Below are 23,588 nucleotides of genomic sequence, written 5' to 3'. Positions count from 1 at the left end.
TCAAAAGTTCTGTCCTCCCTCCCCAAGTCAGAATACTTCCTCAGAGCCTTCTTTCTCCTGGCATTTTTGAATAAAGGATTATGCTAATGTATTCTGCCTGATTTTCTTTACAGAAAGCAGTAAAGTATATGAGAATGATATTTTGAGATGTAAAACCAATGTATTTAAATTTTTTTAAATTATAAAATATGTCACTGAAACAAAAGAATATATGAAATAACCAATTTAACTTTCATTCTCTGTACATCTTTTTGCGTTTCAACTCTATACATTGAATCAAGGGCATTCAAGCTTCTTTAGAAGGTCAGATACCACTTACAACAAAAGAGTCAGAGTGCAGCTTTGAGTTTCAAATTAGCTTTCAAAAACTTAGTGAGGCAAAGTCTTACAAAACAGATTTTGTTAAATTCTCCCAAATTCTTAAAGTTTTCCTTAACATAGCAAAGCTTAGAGGTCTGAACATAAAGTTTCACTGGAAGCCTTACTGTAGAGAGGACTGAGGATATGACGGACATTAGGTTAGGGAAGGTTTGGAGGGGATGAGAGCAAGGTTAGGAAGTTGCCTGGATCACAGAAAGAGACCCAGTGTTCATCTCCCTAGTTCTCAGGCCAGAAGAAGGAGAAACTGAAAGAAGAGCGTACACACGTCCTAGTTTTCATATGGAACTTGGGGGGAGACGTCACATACTAACCAAGGGCAGCTACAATGGCACAGAAACAGTGGCTTGGTGTGATTCTGCAAAGGGAGAGCTTGAGTAAGTGCTTCCTGCCTGCCATGGCCTTTGCTGTCCTGCAGGAGATCCATAAGTCCCCATGTGCTCTGCAAAGTCACTGAGAACTGCTGAGGGGTCTGGTGTTCTGGAAGAATCTTGGTGACAAGGAAGTCTCAGAGTACAGGGATCTTAACACAGAGCAACGGTAATGTCCATGTTCAATAGAAGGTGCCAACATGATAACAAAAAACCCAACCTGGCAGCATCCACTGTCCCTCAGTAAATACCAGGGTAGTGTACCAAGCAATCGGGGGCATGATTGAGTAAAGATCAATCAGTACCCAGATGACAGAACGTGTGGCCCCTCCCCATTATCTGCACATGAAATCAGCATCCCTTTGTACCCAGATGGCATCTAGGAGGAAGGAAAGGAGAAAGAAATGGAAACTCGGAGAAGTCTGCGGAATTACCAGGAAGAACAAAATTGAGTCATTTTAATTGGCAAATTGATTTTTGTTGTGTCTTGTTATTCCCAAGCAGGGCTAGGGGGAGCTCATGAGCAATCAGTTAGTGAAATAAAGTTTGTTCTTTAAAGATCTGAGTTGTAGAATATAAATTCAAGCCCTCCTGTTAAAATAAAATAGTGGTTAAGATGAAGTGCTCTCTGATTAGACTTGGGCTTCAAATCCTGGCTCGTCACTTTTAGCAGGAGCTGAAATCCTTCTCCTTGTAGTTTTCACCCAGGGCTACAGTTCTGTGCCTTATAAAAAGTCTCTGCCCTGTAGAACAAATCTAAACTCTCTTATAAATGACTTCCTTCCACATATCAGGAGATAACCTCCACATCACCTGTGAATTTGCCCTTCTTTAGCCTAAATTCCCCAGGACTTTCAAGCCATACTTCTGCATATGATTCATTATCTTTCACTATCCAGATTGTTCTCCCTAGAAGCATTTGCAAGTTGTCTATTTTCCCTTCACACTCATTCCACACTGTTGTACATCACTGCATGATAAGACTTCACTTTTATCCTCAGCCTTGATTGGAATGGTTCTTTTCATTCCCCTCGAATCCTCATTTTTGACTCAAACTCCTCCTGGAATTACTGCAGAATTTAGTCGGCCTGTCAGGAAAAAGCCTTCTGGCAACTGTGACTCAACTATCCAGATGTTCACAATTTTCCCTGCCTTGTCTCCATGAAGCTAGTAGATTTAAACAAAGAGATGAGCTGAATTAAAAGGTCAGCTCTTGAGTCCAAGTCCCCTGGTCACTACTTCACTATAAAACAAAAAGAGAAAAAATTAGGCAGGCATGTCTGCCTGTCCGAATACCAAACCCTCAAAGCCTGTTGTCTTTTCTTCTAACCAAAACAACAACAACAGCAAAACACCTTTTCATTCTCTCTATTCCCCATTAAGAAGAAAGAAGCAACCATCCCGCCAATGGGAATCTCTGGTCATGCTTCCAGCAGTCATATCATTTAAAAATTGTACTATTTAAATATCACTCCTTATTTGTTCACCTTGGAATTCTCCTTTCTATTCAGGATTCAGTGGTCACAATAGTGACTGCAAAGAGTTACAGGTCTAGGTTGGAGTCATAATGTGCCATCTGCCGATGGACATGTCACCTCAGCTTTTCTCTAGTACTGAAACATGCAGTTAATTGAAATCTGTACCCCAGGTTTAGATACACCCAGGAGTAGATGTCAACTCCATTCTGATCTAGGTTTCCTCTCACCAGGGAAAAGGATATTTATCACAAAGCAGTTTCTAAATAGAGTACAATGTAGTGGTTAGAGAGTGCGTCCTGGACGCAGACTGCCTGTATTGGACTTCCCTCCCATCCACTTACTAGTCACTGGGCACATCACCCGATCCCTTTGTACCTGTTTCTCTATCTTTAATGTGAGGGTAACAATAAGGTCTACCCCAAAGTGTTGTTGTGAGCATTAAAGGAGTTAATATAATAAAATGCTTAGACCATACAATCAATCCAATCAACAAGGAATGTGAATTATGTAAAGAGACTTTCGACAAGCTATAGTGTTCTTCTCTATAGAGTTAAACCAATAAGCTATGAATCGGTTAGCTATCGGCCGAACACAGAATTAAGGATCAGAAGACTTGAGTCCCTGACACTGCCACTGGCTCCAAATTATTTGTCATCTCTGTACTTCAGGTTCTTCATCTATGAAAAATGAGATAGTAACATTACCTGGTAGTTACTGGGAAAATTATAGGACAATTTCTATGGAGCACCATCTAAATGGCAAAGCATGGTGCAAATGTAAAAGATTGTTATTATCATTGATCCTTATTATTTTTCTCACACTTCATTGGGCATCCAGAAACTTTTCTAAAATCAGGATATACTGCCTCCAGCAAGCAACAGATTATTTTCTTCAACCTCTTTGTAGTTCCTTGGAATTAGAACATTTGGTCTTCATGCCAACACACTTGTGTAACACGGCAAAACATGGCCCAATTTCTAAGGTCAGAAGTTTCCTATAATAACTGTCCTTTAGTTTGACCTATTGGGATGGACATCTGGTCTCTTCAAATGTATTTCCAAATGACAAGGAAGGATAAAACACTTCTAGGGACGCTCCCTGTGGATGGCCCATAATGCATTTATGACTTCAAACAGATACTGTGTTCTTCCCTAGTGAAGGTTTCCATTTGAACTTGAGCTTCAGTTTCTCTTGCCTTGGAATTCAGACCCCATTTTGCCTCTGGACTCTATGCTCGAAGACTACATCCTTGACTTTGGTCATGTATTTCCTTATCTGGAAAAGTTAGTCTAATTTTAGCCAAACCTTTCTTCTACTGGGAAAATCTTGATATAACCAAAAGCAAAGGCTTTGTTTATATTATGTGGACAAGGAGTACCACTTCATATTTCTATACTCCAGGGCCTTTCTCTTGCATCCTAAGGAATAAGAATGGCCAGTCTTCTATCATATGGGCCATGCCAACTAGAAATCACCCTGAATGTCTTGTAGTCTCCATAAGTTTACTGGGTTCTCCCTCAAACAAAATCTCTCTGTTTCTGATTATTTTGCCCCAGATGTACCTGGAGCATTCTTTCAAGCTGAATCTCATTTTCTTATTTCCTGTCCATATTTCTAACTTCCCCAGACCCCTGGATAATTTATCTATTGCACTAATATTTGCAGTTAAAGAAGTATAGACCAGCTCCTTCTTAGTCTTTGGGCTCAGGAAATATCTCCAATCATTTTTCAATCACTTGCGGTCCACAGAGAGCCAAAACATGCCTTTTCTGGGGAAATTTAATCCACATGTTTATGATTAATTTATATGTAAGTCATTAAATTGGTGTTTCTAAGACATTTCATTTGGCAAGCTACCTCTCTCTCGCCCTTCAAATCCCTTCTCAAGTCTTATTTGAGTTGGTATAGAACCACTGCACCCAGGTGCTTTTCAGAGCTGGTAAAACACTTAGAAAATTAGTCCTGAATATATCTGAGATCCCTTTCTGTCCATGTTGCAGTTGATACAATACTGCCTGAACGGTGGGTGGGTTACAGTATAGAGAATGATTAAATAATTTATAATCAGTGTCCCTTTAGGCAGCAGCTGTAAGGGTCCCTCAGAGTGGGTTATGGTTTCTAATGCCTTATTCACCCCAAATTCAAGTTCATTTCAATTTAATCCCAGCCAACATCATAATCTTTGCTTACATACCTATTAGATGCTAGGCATACTAAGCCATAATATTCCCTGCCTTCAATTTGCTCATTTTCTAAAAGGAGAGACTGACCTGGGTCTTTATAACTATGACAGACAGCACTGTATAGTGAGAACCAAGTGTCACACATAATCAAAGTGCTACGAGGGAACCAGAGTGAGAGAGTCCTACTGGGGACATTAGAGAAGGCAACACTGGGGGTGGGCTTTGGAGCAAAGTACTGAGTATTTGGGGATAATAATGAGTCGGTGATTCCAGTGGAAAACATGTAATCTGGAAGTGAGTGGTTAGGAGTAGGACTCGAAATCCAGATTATGGAAAGCCTTGAAAACCATGCTTAGAAGTCAGGGGCATTATATAGATAATGGGGATCCAACAAAGGTTTTTGAAGAAGGGAAATGACAGGCCCACGCCTCTGACTGGTACTGTGGAAGTAGAAGAAACTGCAGGCAGGGGACCCATAAGGAGGTCGCTATGATGATTTAGACGAGCTAAAGAGGCTCTGAGTGGTTATAGAGACTTGAGGAATGACGGTGGCTTGGCTTCAAGACAAGACGATGCTGAGACGGACTCTGAAGGGCTTAGAGGTGAGCAAGGCCTGAAGGTTAGTAGGATGTGGGAGATCACTGGGTAAGTCACCTCAACTCTCTGGGCCTCCATTTCCTCAACAGTAGATTAAACATAATAGTTCCAGTTGCCTTGAGGATTGAAAAATGTGGTATGAAATGATCCGGTTCCTGGCATATAGCAGGCTATCATTTTGCCGTAGCTCGGAAGATGGAGATGATAATGAAGAGTATGAACTAGGATTTCTAGAACAATTCAACACCCATGTTATTTGGATCTCTGAACGTTTTGTTATTCTACTCCCAGGTCTTTCACAGGTACGCTCTCTATAAACATCTAGTTATTGGCTCCTTTTAAAGGCAACCAATCATTACAGAGATGCGTGGTAGTTAAAGCGATCATTAACAAACAAAGGCCATGCTTCCTAAAGGAAAGCTGAACTGCAAACTAATAATCAGAAACACCTTTAAGACCAGCTGTGGGTAATTAGCACGTTTGCACCAGTGGTTCCCCACCCTGGCTTGAGATAGCCTCACACAGATGATTTTTGCGTGACTGTTAGGTACTGCGTACTTGGTGCTAGAAGAGATATAAGAATCACTATACCAAATAAATCCCCACACTCAAGGAACTTATAATCTAGGAAGGGAAATATGACCAGTTTGCAAAAGAGTAAAAATATGTATAGATATTTATAATATTTATAGATAACACACCATGCATACTAAATGAATAAAGGGATACAGAGTCAATGTTAATGAGGTTTAGAAGCAGGAGAGGAAACACTCTGTTAGGAAAATTCAAGAAACACTCCAAGAAAGAGTTAATCTGTGAGACGGACCTTGAAAGATAGCTAGGCTTTTTTGCTGAATGGAGATGTTGGGAAAGGCAACTGTGGGGGATTGAAGAAATCCAATCACATACTCACACACTCAGTCAGTCCCTCTGTCATTCAACAAACCTTTACTGAGTGCCTACTACATTTGAGGGAGACAGAGTTTATTAAAATAAAGTCTCAGCACCCAAGGTTTCACAGTCACTTTCAACTCAAGTATTTTTCCCTCTCATGGGAGAGGAGAAAAAGAAATGAACAGATGAATTGCAATACTATATGGTCAGTATTTTATAAAGGTCATGCTGGTAGTAGCCTTAATTAAAGTTGTATGTATTAGTCAGGGTTCTCTAGAGAAAGAACCAATAACCAATAGGATGTGTGTGTGTGTGTGTGTTTATATCTATCTATCTATCAATCAATCGATCATCTATCAACTATCAACTATCTGATTGATTTTAAGTAATTGGCTCACATGATTGTAGAGGCTAGCAAGTCCAAAATCAGCAGGGTAGGCCAGCAGGCTAGAGACCTCAGGAAGGGTTATGTCACAGCTAGAGTCTAAAAGCACTGTGCTGGCAGAATTCCTTGCTTAGGGGTCAGTTTTGTTCCTATTAAAGTCTTCAGTGGATTGAATGAGACCCACCAACATTATGGAGTATAATCTGCTTTATTCTTTAAATGTTAATCTCATCTAAAAAATACCTTCATTTAAATGTCAAAAATACGTAATGTTCAATTAAGTATCTGGGTACCGTGGCTTAGCTAAGTTAATTCATAAAATTAACCATCATGCTGTACAAGACAAATGGCACAAATTCAGTCCCAGACTCTGCCAGTCAGATTCATCAGAGTGGTCGACAGAGTGGCACACTGGTATACGTAGGTGTAAATATGAGTTTAGTCAAGAAATACCGGGCCGAGGGGTAGGTTGTTGGGAGAGGTGGTTGGCGACAAATCCTGATTGTTCCTTGCACGTTCTTGGTGAGTGTGCCAGACGGCAGTGCTTACATGTTTTGGCATAAAAGGCAGATTCTGTAGTTCCTCACACAGACAACTAAGTGACTTACACAGGTCCAAGTGAGTAGAGGGCGACTACCACAAAACTGCCCCCTCCTGGGAGGACGGAGAATGGCCTGTTTGCTGCTTGTTCAAAAAGTGCTGGGCCCTTGGTTATGAATTCCCCAGCTGCAACTCAAACCCACTGCCTGGGTATCATTCATTTGGGCCCAGTGCTTTGCCCCAATGGGGCTTGGCCTCCAGAAGAACCAATGGAAATATGCTAACACTCATGTTGCTTGCTGTGCATGAGTATATAAGGTCTTTTGTCTCTGACCCAGGAGTCTTGTGTCCTTGGGCTATGTATGCATCTATGAAGGACAAAAGCTAACAGATTAGCTCGTAAGTAGGGTAAAATCTCAGATCCTTCACAGTTCATGACAGCTTTGATGATGAGAATGGAATGATGCCAATGACATGACTTTCTGGATGAGGAAGCACACGGGCTTTGCCGGCCAGGTTTTGGGACGTACAAAGATTTCTAGTATCTGGTTGTGAGGGCTAACCCAAATAGTGGGTGAGGTTGGGAGTAGGGTCCCCCAGTGTTCTGTCTGTTGATGGAAAAAAATTGAATTAACATTTAGAGGCTGAGCAGTGAAAGGTGGGATGGAAACAAGCCACCAAAATGGTGTCTTGGCTGTTGTTCACACTCCCCAGGTGGGTGAGGGAAAGGATATTATCATGACAATGGGGCAGCAAGCCCTGTGACCCCAACCTAAAGTCAACGTGGCTGCTGTTACTGAGCCAATGGGTCCCTAAAGCGGAAATAGAGGGTGTCAGAAATAATGCCGTCTGAGAAGGCACTTTGAATGGACTGAAAACACTGGAAGTTCATTTAGTTGAGCAATGAGCAGCTGGCAACACCACTCAAAACTGAAAGTAGCAGCTAAAACAGTCTTGAAAAAAACATTTCCTTTTTGGGACTCATACTTACTAACTTCAAAATTTACAATAATGCTACAGTAATCAAGACAGTATGGTACTGGCATAAAAATAAACATATAGATCAATGGAATAGAATTGAGAGTCTAGAAATAAACCTTTACATTTATAGTCTATTGATTTTCAACAAGGGTGCAAAAAACAATTTAATGGGAAAAGAACGTTTTTTTTCAACAGATGATGCTTGAACAACTGTATCCACATGCAAAAGAATAAAATTAGATCCCTACCTCACACCACACACAAAAGCTAACTCAAAACGGATCAGAGATCTACATATAAGAGCTAACTGTAAAACTCTTAGGTGAAAACAGAGTAAATCTTTGTGGCCTTGGATTATACACCAAAAGCAAAAGTGACAAAATGAAAAATAAATAAATTGGATTTTATCAAAATTAAAAAGTTCTGTGCTTAAAAGACACCATCAAGAGAATGAAAATACAACACAGACTTGAGGAATATGCAAATCACATATCTGATAATGAATTTGTTTTATAAAGAACTCTTACAACTCAGCAATAAAAATACAAATAGCTCCCCTTAACCATGGTAAAGAATGTGAATAGACATTTCTCAAAGAAGATTCACAAATGGCCAATAAGCACATAAAAAGATGCTCAACATCATCAGTCATTAGGAAAAGGCAAATCAAAACCATTATGAGATACCACTTCACATCCACTAGAATGGCTCCAATCAAAAGACAGACAATAACAAGTATTGATGAAGATGTGGGGAAATTGGGATCTTCATATATTGCTGGTGGTAATATAAAATGGTGAATTAACTTTGGAAAACAATTTGGCAATTCCTCAAAAAGTTAAACACATGACCTAGCAATTCCACTCTGAGGTATATACCCAAGAGAAATGAAAACATATGCCACATAAAAACTTGTACATGAATGTTTAATAGTAGCATTTTTCATAATAGCCAAAAAGTAGAAAAGCTCTAATATATATCAACTGATGAATAGATAAAGTGTGGTATATCCACACAATGGATTATTATTCAGCAATAGAAGGGAATGAAATATTAACACATATTACAATATGGGTGAATCTTGAAAACATGCTAAGTAAAAGAACCTAGTCACAAAAGGTCACATACTGTATGATTCCATTTATATGAAATGTCCAGAATAGGCAAATCTACAGAGATGGAAAGTAGATTAGTGGTTGGCAGGGGCTGAGGGTAAAGGAGAAAGGGGAATAATTGCTAATAGGTATGGAGTTTCTTTTTCAGGTAATACCTGAAAATAGACTGTGGTGATTGTACAACTCTACGAATATACTAAAAACAACAGAACTATACACTTTTAAAGAGTGAATTTTGTGGTAGGTGAATTTTATCTCAATAAAGTTGTTATTTGAAAAAACCTAAATTAATGTAAATGCAAAGCTTTGCTTATTGGCATGAGCTGCTTTCTCCCTCAGTACCCCTGGTCCTTCCCTTCCCCTCTATCCCAACGTGAGCTGTTTGAAGGAGATAGATGACTAGATGTGGGGCCGAGGTCTCCCTGTCTCCATGAGGGACCAAAGGCTATAAGCAAGTATGCTGAGTAACTTCAGGGAGGAAGGAACTCACACTTTCATGACTTTATTGGATACAGGTGACCAAGTCACAATTCTACCCATTTTATTGGGGAAGAGGTCTCCTGAATTCAACTAGTAAGATTCGGGCAAGGTTCCCAGTAGGGAAAATAAATCTAAAGTGACCTTGTGGATGGGAGTCCTTTGGACCGAATCAGTGTCCTCTTGTGTGGTTTCCAATGGCCATTCCCCACTGAATGTGTTGATGTTTTACATCCCTGTGCTGTGAATGGGCATCATGTCCCAAGCGGATGCACATGATTGAGAAGAGTCCCATGAAGAGAAGTAGTGGGACACATAGTGGGATGTTTACACATAGTGGGGATATTCACCTGTAGTGGGACATGTAAATCAGTCCCCGACCCGCCTCCCTAGCTCATCGTGAGGGGTCCGAGGAAGGGGAAGGGAAACCACAGCCTTGATTAAGGTTTAAAAGGTAGCAGAGATATTAAGAGATGTACTATCTCAATACGACATCCCTGGATGCCCAAAGGTAATGGAACTGGAGACTTCTGGTGAATTCAGTTGTTACTCCTACAACCCCAGTTGTTACAGACCCTGGAACTGGAACTGAATCCACTGCACAGACTGATGGCAGTTGGTATGCTACCTTGGACATTGCCAACACCTTTCCTATTCCATTGCCCTTGAGGGCAAGGGTCAAGGTCCGTCTGCATTCATGGCAAAGCCTGCAATGTGTCTGTAGTACCTCCGTGGAGGTAAAATTAGTGAAAGGACTTTAATGATCTTTTGTCTTTCAGAGCCAACATGGAACCTTCCTCAAGAAGGAGAATGCCCTGATGTGGCTCTCGCAAATAACTGAATTGACTTCTGGACCTGCCATCTATCATCACATGGCTAAACATTAGGGGATGGTGCAGCTCCTGCACTGCTCATGGTTCTAGGGGTTTTATGGGGTCCCACATTCAAGGAGTTAGACATACACATACATAGTAATGGGGGAAGTGATAACTGCCATAAGAGTGGTAGATACTATATTTTGCTGTTAATATATTCAGTAGAAGCAGGGAAACTAAGCTGCTGCTGCATGAAATTGAAAATTTGTTCCTTTCTTTTTCCTTTCATTATTCAGTGCAAATATAAATGTACAAAAGTCAGCCACTGTTAAATCCCAGGTTTTATCTCCTGGATAATTTTATTTTACCTCGAAGCCAGTTTTTCTACTTCCTTATTGTCATTTCTATCTGCCTTGGCTGCGAGGGGATGATGCTGGCCTGAATTCTTGACTTTCCTGAGCTGTGGCAGAACCAACCAGAAGGAGAACACAAAGTAATGATGAAGAATCAGAGAACTCAGAACCACCGGCAACACCTTGCTGTATTCCCTTGAGTGAGTTGCTGGACCTCTCTGGGCCTCAGTTTTCTTTTCTGCTAAACAGAAGGAGTCTATCTATCCTACTTGCCTTATCGGAAAGCTGGAAAGGCCAGATGAATTAATGGATGGGAGTAAGCTGTGGAAACTTAGAATGGGACATAAAGAACAAAGTCAAAGAAGCCAATGAAGAAACCTATTATTATGGAGGTTTGTGGAGTATGAAATGAGATGTGGAGGACTTGGACGGTTCTAAAACAATCTATATGTGCCAAATAGCATTACTGTATCTGAAATATGTCCTGTTACCCATCGTTGGTAAGCATCCCTGCCTGCTGGGGTGGCTGTTTCCCAGGTGTTTCCATCTTTCCCAAGATGTTAAAATTTCATCTAATTCCAAGGAATAAGTTTCAGATATTTAGAATAGATAATAATGGTCACAGTATTGTGTAGTTATTAAGTGTCAGGCACTGTCTTAAGCACTCAGAAGGACCTATAAGATACAGAGTGTTAGTATCCCTGTTATAGAAAAGATGAAAGATGAGACAATCTGCCAAATGGGACACAGCAAGCATCCAGAGCTGTCTGACTCCAGATCCCAGTCTCTGAGCACTTAGCTATCCTGCCTCACTGTGCAGTGTACACACAACACCTGACAATAAAACCTGCCCTGCATATTTCCATTACTGAGTGTGCACTGTAGCCCCCAGAATCTCAGTCACGGAGCATCTTAGAATGCAGTGAGGATTGACTATGAGCAGGGTATGATGGGGAATATAAAGATAGGAAAGATGGCTTCTGTTTTTAAGGAGCTTACGCTTCGAGAGGAAATTAGATGTTCCTGAAAAACTCTAACAACAGAAGACAGTGATGATTGCTATCACAGGACTACAAGAGCCTTGAGAAAAAAAGGATTATTCCCTGAATGATTTAAAAGTGAAACAGTCCAGTTTAATTTTATTTTGAAAGGTTTTATAAATGTAAGTTCAGCTAGGAAGTCTGTCTGAAGATACTGGTATGAAAATCTTGAAGATGAGATCAGAAAACGTCAGAGCTGAGGAACGTTTCTCAGGAACACATATACTTTGGGTAACTGATATTACGAATGTCCACTATTGACAGCTTGTGCACAAGCCCTCACCCATTCTCCCCTCTCGGTCCTCTCCTCCAGACAGTAGTAATCCCTACCTCCGAGGTCTACAAAGCCCGTTGTCTGCTGTTCATGTGGAATCCTTCCTCACTCCCTTCTTTTCACAAATAGTTACAGAGTACTTCCTATGCAGGCACCCTTATATTCAGCTCTGGGGATACTGACTGAACAAGACAGACCTTAGCATAATCATCTAGTGGCTATTTCTCCAGGGCTCCATGTTTTGTCACCCCAAACAGGCTGTTCACAAGGAGATATCTCACAGCACTTAAACTAGTACTTTGCTTTAGTGTATAGCATAACACTCTAGCATGGGGACATTAAAAAATTATCATTGACATTTTTTAATATACACAAAAATAGAACGGTATGACCAACTCCCAAATGTTTCTCACAGGTATCTTTATTCAGCTCTTCTCATTTCAAAGCCTGCTGAGAGATGACAGAGGGTACACACGGAGATGACCAGGTCAGTGATGGGGAAACACAGTAGGCATCGGGCTGGGTCAGGGATCCCAGACGTAGGGGCAGGCGGCGGAGCACACCACCATTATTCACACGAAGGGCGAGAGACAGGAAGCAAAGCAGCTTGCCAAGTGCTGGTGGCACAGGTGGGGTACCAGGAAGCCTGATAGAAATCGTACAGAGCAGTTTGCTGGCTGCCTCTGTGCCTGGCCGTGGGCAGACCATGCCTCAGCGTGGCCTTGGAGGCTCCGCATGGCCTCCGCTGTATGACTGAGCCTCTTCCCTGTGACCTTCCAGATGCTACGCCCTCTGGCAGAAAGTCTGTTCTTCCACCCACGCCTCCAATGGCTGCCTCTGCAGTGAAGTCTTCCATGGCCACACTTTCTAAAGAGGTATCTTCTCCCCATTATTCTTCAACTTAGCAGCCTCCGTGCTTCCTAAACAGCATTCTGAATTTTGTAATCAATTATTTGTTAATTTTCTTGTGAATTTCAGTCTCCTCTACTATACTGTAGCCTCCAGTGAAGGCAGAGATCTTGCCTTTATCTCTTTTTCCTCAGAAACTAGAGTATGTCTACCTAGGTCTGGCATATAATAGATACTCAAATATTTTCCAAATGAATGAATGACATTACTGAATATTTTGTTAATATCTTCATAGTTGAAGCAAGAGTTGAGAACAGCAGAGGAAAAGAAAAAGGTAATTTCTAATCTAATCAGGGCAAGTGGAAATCTCTAACCCAGTGGTTCTCAATTCTGGCTGCATATTAGAATCACTCGGGGAGCTTTTAAAAATACCAACACCTGGGATCCTCTATAGACCAACTGAATCAGACTCTCTGGGTATGGTGCTTGAGTGTAGGCATTTTTTTAAAAGCCCTCGAGGTGACTATAATATGCAGCCAGGTTTGAGAATCACTGCTCTAATGAGGAAAGGGTATAAGGATTTTGACACCAAGATGAGGGCAGTGAATTCCAGAGTACAAGGCAGGTCTGCTCAAGTCAAGTTTAGAGTGAGCAAAAATGGTGTGTTCTGTTCAACCCTTTCAATGCTTAAAACCAAATCCGAGATCAAATAAGCAGAGATTGATTATAGTTGAAAGTTAGTGAGGTACCTAATAACTGATAGATTTTTAAAAATTTATATCAACAGTGTAGTGTATTTAAATAAGACTTAAAAACAGAATAACTATTCATTCTATTTCTATTTTAAACTACTTTTACTTAAACAACAAGACAAAAACATAATTGAGTTAGAAAACAACAATGTATTATCTTTGGCTCTCATGTTCACTTCTAGCAGAGGCCTATTTGTAAGTTCCTAAGCATCATAACTAGACATCACTGTGCCCTTAGGATTTGCAAATATAATATTTAAAGTGAAATAAGCTTAAATTTTGTCACATTGTGGCACTAACAAAAGAGCTTTCCAACCCACCAAGGGGCATTCCATTTTTTATCTCCCTTTCTTTTTCTTCCATCCTCCCTTCCTCTCTTTCTTGTCAGATTATTTTTCGACAATTTTCCAGTGTTTTAGGTGAACAGATGAAGTTAGGGGAGAATGTAGCTCTTCTCATTTCCAGAGCTGGCCTTGCCCGTCTGTCATCAGTAGGTGGCTTTGAGGACAGCACACTATGCTACTGAAGTCAAATGCACTGAGGCTATAATTGCTTCTTCTCCTTAATTTATTTAGGTTGTCACATGATTTGCTGTAGCTGTAATCCCTCAGTACTGCAATCTGGGAACAATATAAATGGTTGATGGCAGAGTGAGATTTTCAATTGTTGCTTCTCAGTGATTCGAGTAATGTGCTGTCATTAGCACTTTGATGTGACATATCATGGTTTCCAGGGCTTATTGGGCCATTTATAAATACCAAATGAAGGTGTTATTGCTGTGTGGTTACAGCCTTAATTGCCTCCACTGGGAAGGGTTGGCAAAATCTTCTCTGGAGGAAAATGAAATGTAATTTTTAGCTTGTCTTTAACTTTAACTACTTGCAGTCAATTCCTCCTAGGTGCAGGAATCACAGCTTTCCTTTCGTATTCTTCTAATTTTATAGTAATATATTTTTTACAAAAAAATTAGTTATTACTTGAGTTGATTTCCAGATATCTATACAGATATTCAAATGTATATTATCTCAGCACAGTTATGTTCAAATTACTAACGATAATTATTACTGTGACTTAGAGAATTTTACATTTGACAAAGTGACATTGTAAATAATAGCAGCAGCTAACATTTACTGAGTACTTACTATGTGGTAAAAACTACATACATGCACGCAGTACCATTAATCCTTACCAGCAATCCTCTGACATAGACACTGTTACTGTCTCCATTTTAAGGGGAAATTGATGCTTCCTGAAGTTTAGTAATTGGCTCAGGGACACAGAGCTAATGAGTGGTAGAGCTGGATGTGAAACTCAGGCCAGTCTGCTTCCAAAGCCAATGCTGCTTTTAAACACTACATTCAAATACTCCCCACGTCCAACTGAGCACAGTTAGCCCCATTTCACAGAGCGGGAAATGAAGACTCAAGCAACTGGAACCATGGGGAGCTGCTCTTTAAGCCTGTACCTTCTAATTTCAGGTGGGGAGCTGTTTCTACTTCCCAAGGCAGCTTCCACTGGGGTGAGCTGTGGCCACTGCTAACGTCTGTCGCTGACATCCCACACACACCACTCAGGTTGATAAATAAGCAGAGAATGAGGACGATAATGGAAAATCAGAGGGGCTTCTATTTAAAGCATTAGGGGCAAAAGAGCTGCCTGCCTACTCAGATGGTGCAGGCGCAGGTTCTGATCTGAGAAGCAGGGTTTGGAGGCAGAGAGGAGGAAAGAAGCGAGTCATGCCCACTGGGCACGCAGCCCGGGCGCTTTGGCCACTAACGTGGAGCCAGCCTGAGTCCCAGTGATTGATCCTGCAGCTGAAGACACCCTTCTCTCAGCAGCTGCAGGCCCCCACAAAGGAAGGCTGTGCACGGAGGAGGTTTTGTCAGGGCCTCTAATGAGAGGATTGGGTTTCACATCACAGCTACCCCTAAACAGGTACACTCTGCTTCTTTCATCTTCTTGATGGCTCCCACGGGAAAGAAAAGAAAGAGAAAGGAAGCTACATCAAGGAACAGGTCACAGGCTACTTTGGCTGGATTTTGTACCTCCCCTTTGTACCTCCAGCTTTGAAATGCTTTAATTTTCACACACCCTGTGTGGCCACTGGACAGCAATGGGAAAAGCTTGCCTAAGTAATTTTTCATAAACCACCCACCATAAACCATGACTCTCTGGAAAATTTAACGCCTCTGTACCTTTGCACATACTACTGCCTCTTTCTGGAAGATCCTCCTCAGACCTCAAACTCCTCTCCCTATGGCTAACTTGTTCTTCTCCTTCAAGATCTAGCTCAGGCATTGTCTCCTCCAGGCATTTCGTGATGCCCGATGCCTGCGCTACCCCCGCTGTGCCGCTCCGGTCCTGAACGCTTGTGCCACAGTCCCGGCTGATTCTTCTGCCTCCCACCCACACTGTGAACGCCTTGAGGGCAAGACAGGGTCTCCAGTGGATAGCACACTATCTAGCACGTAGCACGAGTGTAATAAGTGTTTGTGAGTGAACACATCGGTGAATGATAATTGAGGCTGGGATAAGATATGCTTAACTATTGAAAGCACGGAATCCTTTCAAAACACTCTATTTCTTTTAAAATTAGCCTTTTTTTTTTTTTAGATTACAAAAGCCACAATGCTGATTTTAGCAGTCTGACACACAAAAAATCCACAAAGAAGAAAATAAAAACTTTCTGTACTACCGCCACCCAAAGAAAACCACTTTTAACATTTCGATGTAGTCCTTTCCGGTCATTTTCTGTGTGTACGTGTATATACAAAAATCAGAATCTTATTATCACATCTCATTTTCTCAAGGATTGTAACATTATCTTTTAGAGGTAGATAGAGGAGACATTTTTATCGCAATTTAAACGAGAAAACTGGAACCTAAAGACATACATCTAATTAATGGCAGAAGTAGGACTAGAATCCTGAATCTTGTCACAGTTCCAGGCTCCTGCTGCTCCCCACAAGGCCTCCTAACTAGGTGGTGTTCTTCATATAAGAAGAAATGGTGCACCAGTCCAGCATCAATGGGACACGGGATTGCAACTGGAAGTTCTTCTTCGGGAAAGAGACAGATTTAAGCTGAGCCTTGCTGTGCAGTTCACAAGGGGCCCTGTCTAACATTTCAAAGGGAAACAAGAATGGAGCGCATAGGATCTCGTCCCTGTGATAGGCCAACCAGCAAAGCTAGGCAGGCACCATTACGATTCAGTTTCTTTCCAGTGGCCAAATGACACCTAGTGGTGGCTCGACTTAGATCCTGTTGCTATGGGAACACAGCCGTAGGTTTAATCCCACCCTAGACTAGGGAGTTGTACTCCAATCTCTGACCACTGACTGTATTCAGAACAATGTACACAGCAAGTGTTCAGTAAGTGTGCATTGGGCTGCATTGAATGTTTGTTATTATTCAGCAGGGGTGGTCAGCAAAACAGAATGCTGACAGCAAAATATAAATATCCCCCCACTCCACCCAGTATAGAAAAGGCAATCCAGTGTGAACTAGCTCTCTATTTTATCCTGAATGGAATCTAAATTGTAATCCCCCAGACACCAACACACAGCAGACTGTTAGCTCTGCAGATGAGGGAACTATATCTTATTTATCTGCACAACCCCAGAACACCTAGCACAGAGCCAGACACATTTGAAGTGTCAATGTTTTTTGAATTGAATTATATTTGCTAGGCTGGCGTGGGAGTTAAGAAGATGTTGACTAGTAATTCACCATTCCTTTCCCTAAGAGCTCTGTAAATCAAGCTCTTAAAAAAAGCAGCAAGCTAAATTCCAAAACCCTGTCTTAGGAGAAATGCCCACACTGGTGGGGTCTGGACTCTGTCCACTGAATGTGCAGATCTCTTCTGCACAAACATTGCTTACTCCCCAGGGAGCCTGTGACTAGCTGACAGGCTGTGGAGACTCACACGTTCCCTCTTTCCCAATGGCACGGGGGTCAGGGGAAGAGGGTGGGAGCTGAGTGATGAAGCACCACTGAACTCAATGCTCTCCTCTTCCCAGGGAAGGAAAATCTCATGGCAGGAGGAGAGCTGGCACTTTTCTGGAGGAAGAACCAGAAAGAACAAAGGATATAGTTGAAAATGATCTTTTCTGAAGACAGGTTTCTTTTTCAAAGGGCCACCCTCCTATTCTCTCTTACCTTACATTGGAACGGCGCCATGGGAGATGGGCTTGTCCGAGCTGTGGGGAATCCTATAAACTGGCATCGAAGTTGACTGGCGGGTGGAGGGGTAACATGGGATATAGTTTGAGGAGCCATTCGGCCAAGATCCTCACTTTTTTTGAATTTATCTTAGAACATTACCAAAACCAAAAAGAAAACAGTGTTTGCTAATAAAAACCTTTCCTGAAATGCACTGAGCTAGGTTTGAAGGAGCTGGAATAGAAAATACTGATATTTCTGGGAGGCAACCAAAACACAACTCAGTAATCCCCTAAGCACTTAACAAACTCTCTTGAAGACTTAATCACAATGTATAGTCTACAGGTTGTTATTGACAGTGTTTGGTTATCAACGGTACAACCCTCTGAAGTGGCATCCTGTACTTTCCCAGGTCTGTCTCCATCGCACATTCTAGAGGCCTGCTGGTGAGGTCTGTCAGATTGGTGCTCTTCTCTGACCTAGTAAATTCTTTCCAGGGGAGACTTAGGATACGCTCTCCCAGGTGCCAAGTTCTCCACTTACAAGGTGCAGAATTTATTAGCGCAAAGATAAAAAGGAAGTCTGCTACCTTCCTAAGTGTTTTTACATACGGTTTCTTTATTAGAGCTTGGTGTTTCCAGAAATACAGCTGTCCAGCTCATTTGTGCTAAGTCAATGGGATTTGTTTTAGATTCCTTTGAACTTCTGTGAGCTCTGCTGCCACCACATATCAACTGAGGTCTCCTGTGCCATACTGTCACAGGAAGTCACATGCAGAAACTCCCATCTGCAGAGAGCAAAGTTGCGTCTTTAACCTACACGGAGCCATGCACAGCTACACAGAGAGTTGATGTGGAATCCAGGTTTGTCCACTTCTGGAAATCAAGCCTGTCTAGTCACCCAAAGACCATCTTTTTTCTAGGCTAGGTTTTCTTTTCTCCAGTTCCTTACGATGTCTGTTTCTACCTCCAGACCCAATTCTGAGGCAAACATTGGCCTCAGACCACAGCCCAGACACCAAAGATGGTACTGGAAGAAATAGCACAGCATGGCGAAAAGAAAATAGGATTTAGAACTGAAAGACTTTGTGAGTCCCAGCTCTTACTACTTGTCAGACTTGGATAAGTCTCTTAATAACCCTAGCTTCTCGTCAGCAAAGGAAGTGTAAATAGTCATAGTTATCTCGCCAGGCTCTCTTTAGAACACTTATGACGAAGTGTAATTATCGTGTTTATGTGTTTATTTACTTTTCATTTCTCAGTATGCCTCACTAGATTATAAGCTCCAGGAGTTTCTTGTCTTCTTGGGTCATCACCGTGGCCTATTGCCATCAGCAACAATACACGATCAAGACGAGTGAATGAGATTTGAATGAGTGGAGGGAGGAGGAAAGGCAAGGAGGAAAGGAAAGAAAAAGGTAGAGCAGAGAGAAGAGAGGACAGAGTGCCCAGAGCATTACTGATGTACCATATATGAAAGTAGTCTGTAAGTTAATTATTATCCACATTATTAAAGACATTGTAACTCACATTCGATGCACCTTAAAAAGGGTGATCTTTTTAAGACGTTCTTTCCCTGCATAAAACCCTCCAATGGCTTTTCATACTACTTACAGTAAGAGCCACACTCCTTTCAGCTTACAAAGCCGTGTGTGCTCTGACCGCTGCTGGCCTCATGGCCAGGCAGTCTCCCCTTCCCCGCCAGCCTGGTGTTCTTGTTTCTTCAAACGTGCCAAGTGTGTTCCTGCTGTGAAGCCTTTGTGCTAGCCCAGACCCTTCCTGAAAGTTCTTCTGCAAAATCCCTACAGCTTGTGCTGCGTTTCTGTCATCGGGCTCTTAGCTGAAATGCCACCTTCTCAGAGAAGCCTTCCTTGTAGACACACTCAGAAGGAGCCCTCCTGACCCATTGTTACAGCCCTCTTATCTATACATTCATTTATCTATTACTAGTCTCCTCCCCACCGCCTGATGATCAAGAACTACTTACTTCCACGTGACATTATATTTGTTTAATGCTTACATTTCATAGATATTTTTCTAAGTATTATTTTGTTCTATCTCCACAATTATGAGCTCAAAACAAACAAAAAACCCTATGGCTCCAAACTGAAATTCCCTTCTGCACCCCTCTGTACCCCAGCCCTACACACACTGAGAGAGGCATCCTGGCTCTGCATAAAAGCAACTGTGCCAGTCAGTTTTAGCACTGTGATTGAACTGAAGTGATGCGCAATTAGTGATACAATAATTACTCAGAACTTTGCCTAGAGAAATCCTTTGGAGACATGGAACTCGTCGGTTGGGAGCCAAGCTGTTTTTTGTTCTAGGTTTGGAGGTCTCCTGACTCAGGCCTGGAAATAGGCAGAGTGAAGCAAATGGCAGGAACACTCACTGGTTCCATTGGGTTTGTTTACTGTGGACCAGGGCATAGAGACAGGTTCTAGGGCTGGTCTACCTGCCCCCTTGCCCTGACCCTGGGCTGTCAGTCCCTCTGTTACATGAGGTAGAACTCATTAATCTGGAAGGGGATGACCATTCTATGGGTTAATGAGAGGAGTCTGACCTTTCATCATGACCAAGACATCTGTGGGAAGGACGACCCATGTAATATTTCTGGCAAATTCAGCTTTTCTGGACTGAGTGGGATTTCTTTGATCGGTCTGTAAAGTCACTAGACAAACCAGATCTCTGCTCGTGCCAGTCTTCTTTAGCTTTCCCTCTCCTTTGCTTTCCTAGAAAAGTTGGTTGCTCTGGGCAAATTCCCTCGTTGTCACACAGGGATCAACATCTAACTGTAAGTGCACTTTATTCAGCCACTCTCCAAGAAATGGGTTCCTACTGTATCCGATCTTGGCCAACACTCTCCCATCTGCTTTCAACATGTTGCATCTGACGTTAACTAATGTCTCCTATTAGCATGAAAAGAAAACAATCTGGAGAAATTCACTCTCAAGCAGAGTTCAAACAGGCCACAAGTAGATGTGGAATCTCAACTGCACAAGGTTTCTTACAAGTATAGTAGTAAATATATAAATATGTTATATACACATGTATATATATGTGTATATGCATGTGTGTGTGTGTGTGTGTGTGTGTGTGTGTGTGTGTGTGTGTGTAGGGGTGGTGGGGGGTGAAGCCAAAGGTCTGTGCAATAGGTCAAGATGCTTCTGTCCAATTCATGAAATTAATTGGTAACAGAAGGAGGAGGAAAATTCTTCCAGTGTGGAACAAGGCACAATCAAAAGAACTGAAAGACATGGAAAAAGAGCTGAGAATCTTTATCTCATACTTACTGGTAATGGGTTAAAATTCTGGTCCACGAGGTGATTGAACCCATGGTCAAAAAATGAGTGCCGTATCACAACATCAATGCCCTGATTGGCCAGCATTCCTAAAGTGTTCAACCATCTAAAAAGCAGGGGGGAAAAGCTACATCAATACATTTTTAAATGGTATATAACAAGCTCTGTAGAGATTGGCTCACACACACGAACACCCCCCCCCAGCCCCCCCACCACCAAATTTACCTTGTACTTTAAAGATTATTTTAAGCATTGAGTACACAGCTGGAAGAGATTTTCGAGATTATCAAATCCAACCTCTTCACTTTATAGGAAAAGAAACAGAGGTCCAGGGGAGTAAAATGAATTGCCCTTGGTCATAAAACAGCTTGTTGCTACTGACTTATCTCTTATTCTTGGAATATTCACAAATAAAATGAACACCCTAGCCGTTTGTAAGCCTCATTATCGGCCCCCTCTCCCCCGACCACAGGACACACAATCACAGGAGTGCAGACACTATACTTTTCATCACTTAAACTCTCCTGCTTACACCCTATCACTGTACATGTACCTTTCATGTGACTCTAACCCACATATTCCTATGGCCTGTGCTACAGAAGTCTAGTCGTTTGCATTCCTCATATATCACTGTCAGCAATCGGTGCAATAATAATTTTCCTTGGCACTATAACTAACTATACAGGGATTCAAATACGCTGCCATTACATACACATCACAGTGGAGGGCCTGCATTGCTTAAACATTTATTACATAACCCACACGCCCAACACCCAGTTTCCAGGGCATGCTTTCCTTCAAAATACTGCCCTCTTGGTTCTTCCAACACCCACTGCTAACTCTGCCTTCATAATTTGCACATTCGATTCATTCATTCATTTACAAATTTACTTTTTTCTCTCTCTTTGTATTCCTACTTCTGAAATGTACAGAAACTTCTACTTGTAATATATATGTATAAGAATTGTGGGCTTCAGTCTTCTCAGGATATAAGGCATTTCATAATCTTTCCTAAGCATATGTGTCTAACTTCATCTCTCAGTTCTCTTCTCTCACCCTGAACTCCATTGCCCAGGCTCTAAGCTACATGAAGCTACTATTGGCGGCCTTCACACACCATGCTTTCACATACTTACCTGAGTCTTTATACATGTTCTAACTGCTGCCTAGAATTCCCTTCCTCTCTTCCTCTCACTCACCTCATCTGGCAAATTTCCTTCCATCTGTTAACCTCCAAGTGAAGTGTCACCTTCTAACCTCTGCGGCCCAGCCAACAATAGAACCCTCCTCCTCTCTACTTCCTGGACTCTCATTCCTCCCTTCTGCAGACCCAGCCACTGAATGATCATTACTCGCTTACTTCTCTGGGGTCTCCTGCTTGGTGATGAGCTCATCAAGAACAGACATATGTTGCAGCTTTGTACCCAAAACACCCGTCCCCGTTCCTAGCACACTGTAGGTGTTCAATACTCTTTGTTATGTTGAAATCAATATGGATCAAATTAGATTCTAGGAACTTTAAGAATCACCATTCACTATACTAGGGACATATTATGCACAGTTATGATTTCCCAAATCGGAAACCATATGGAGCTCCAAACCAGTGACTTGTAGAATTAAGATTTTTTTCCTTACTGGAATGAAGAGCATTGTGAATTTCTATATTATGAATGAATATCATTAATATTTTCAAATCTTTTTCACATTGACAATTATATTTTATTCTTATAAAAACTAACAAATATTTACTGATAATTAGAGTTACAAACCCAAAATAAAACAAAGCAAAGCGAAAAAACACACCAAGTTTTAAATGAAAAAGAAACTCTGACAATAACATAAGCTTTTTTGTTGTTGTTGTTCAGATTGGTGCATCATGACCCAGGAAATTGAAATTACTTTTGGAATATCATGTGCCTAAGCTACTTGCCTTTATTCTTTTTACTAATTTAGCAATCCTGTGAAATCAGGATAGCAGGTTTAGCTTTTTGTTTAGCCACAACTCATTTAATACTGAGACGCAGTATTAAATGTCCTGTGGTGGAACTATACAACATGAATTCTGGGCTGATGCCTCCCAAGTTAGTGTTCTTTCAATGTGGAAATAACACAAATACAACAGCGTCTATATCTAACAAGTATTTATCTATAAAAACAAGTACGTCTTGTTCACCTGTCTATTCCTACCCTGGTTGAATGAATAAAGAAACAAAATGATGAGTAAATATGAAATCGCACATATGTGAGTCCCTACACCTAGCAGCATCTGGATATCAACACAAAACCGTATTTTGATATTTTAATATATGAAAAGAGCCCATTTGTTCATTCAATCAAGAACGTTAATTAATCAACTGTACATGCCAGGCCTTGTTCTCAGCATTGAAGATAGATAACAGAAACGCTTGGTGACCATGTAGATCATTTCTAAAGCACTGGGCATGTAAATACCTGTACATACACATTTACAGAGACGGTATCACATTTCTACTTGTGACCTTTCCAGAGCCTAGCACAGTCACCTGCAAAGATTATATATACTTCACAAATAGATGTTAATTAGCAAATGTGATTTTTGCTCGTATATGGACGTTGTTGAAGGAACTCACACGAGAGGGAGGAATATGCATCCTCCTTTCCAAAC

The 23,588-nt window shown here is 41.4% G+C and overlaps 1 protein-coding gene across 1 annotated transcript in view; it reads right to left on the bottom strand.

Moving 5' to 3' along the window:
* HPSE2 (heparanase 2 (inactive)) overlaps window positions 1–23,588 on the bottom strand; it is a 530,253-nt gene that overhangs the window by 100,605 nt on the left and 406,060 nt on the right. The window contains exon 9 of the mRNA XM_074339233.1: window positions 20,936–21,050. Within this exon, the coding sequence (XP_074195334.1) occupies window positions 20,936–21,050 (115 nt within the window). The remainder of the gene's footprint in view (window positions 1–20,935; window positions 21,051–23,588) is intronic.

The sequence above is a fragment of the Rhinolophus sinicus genome, linkage group LG07 (genome assembly GCF_036562045.2).
Source record: "Rhinolophus sinicus isolate RSC01 linkage group LG07, ASM3656204v1, whole genome shotgun sequence".
NCBI lineage: Eukaryota > Metazoa > Chordata > Mammalia > Chiroptera > Rhinolophidae > Rhinolophus > Rhinolophus sinicus.
Note: the sequence above shows the minus strand (reverse complement) of the source record. Positions and strands in the feature narration are given on the sequence as shown.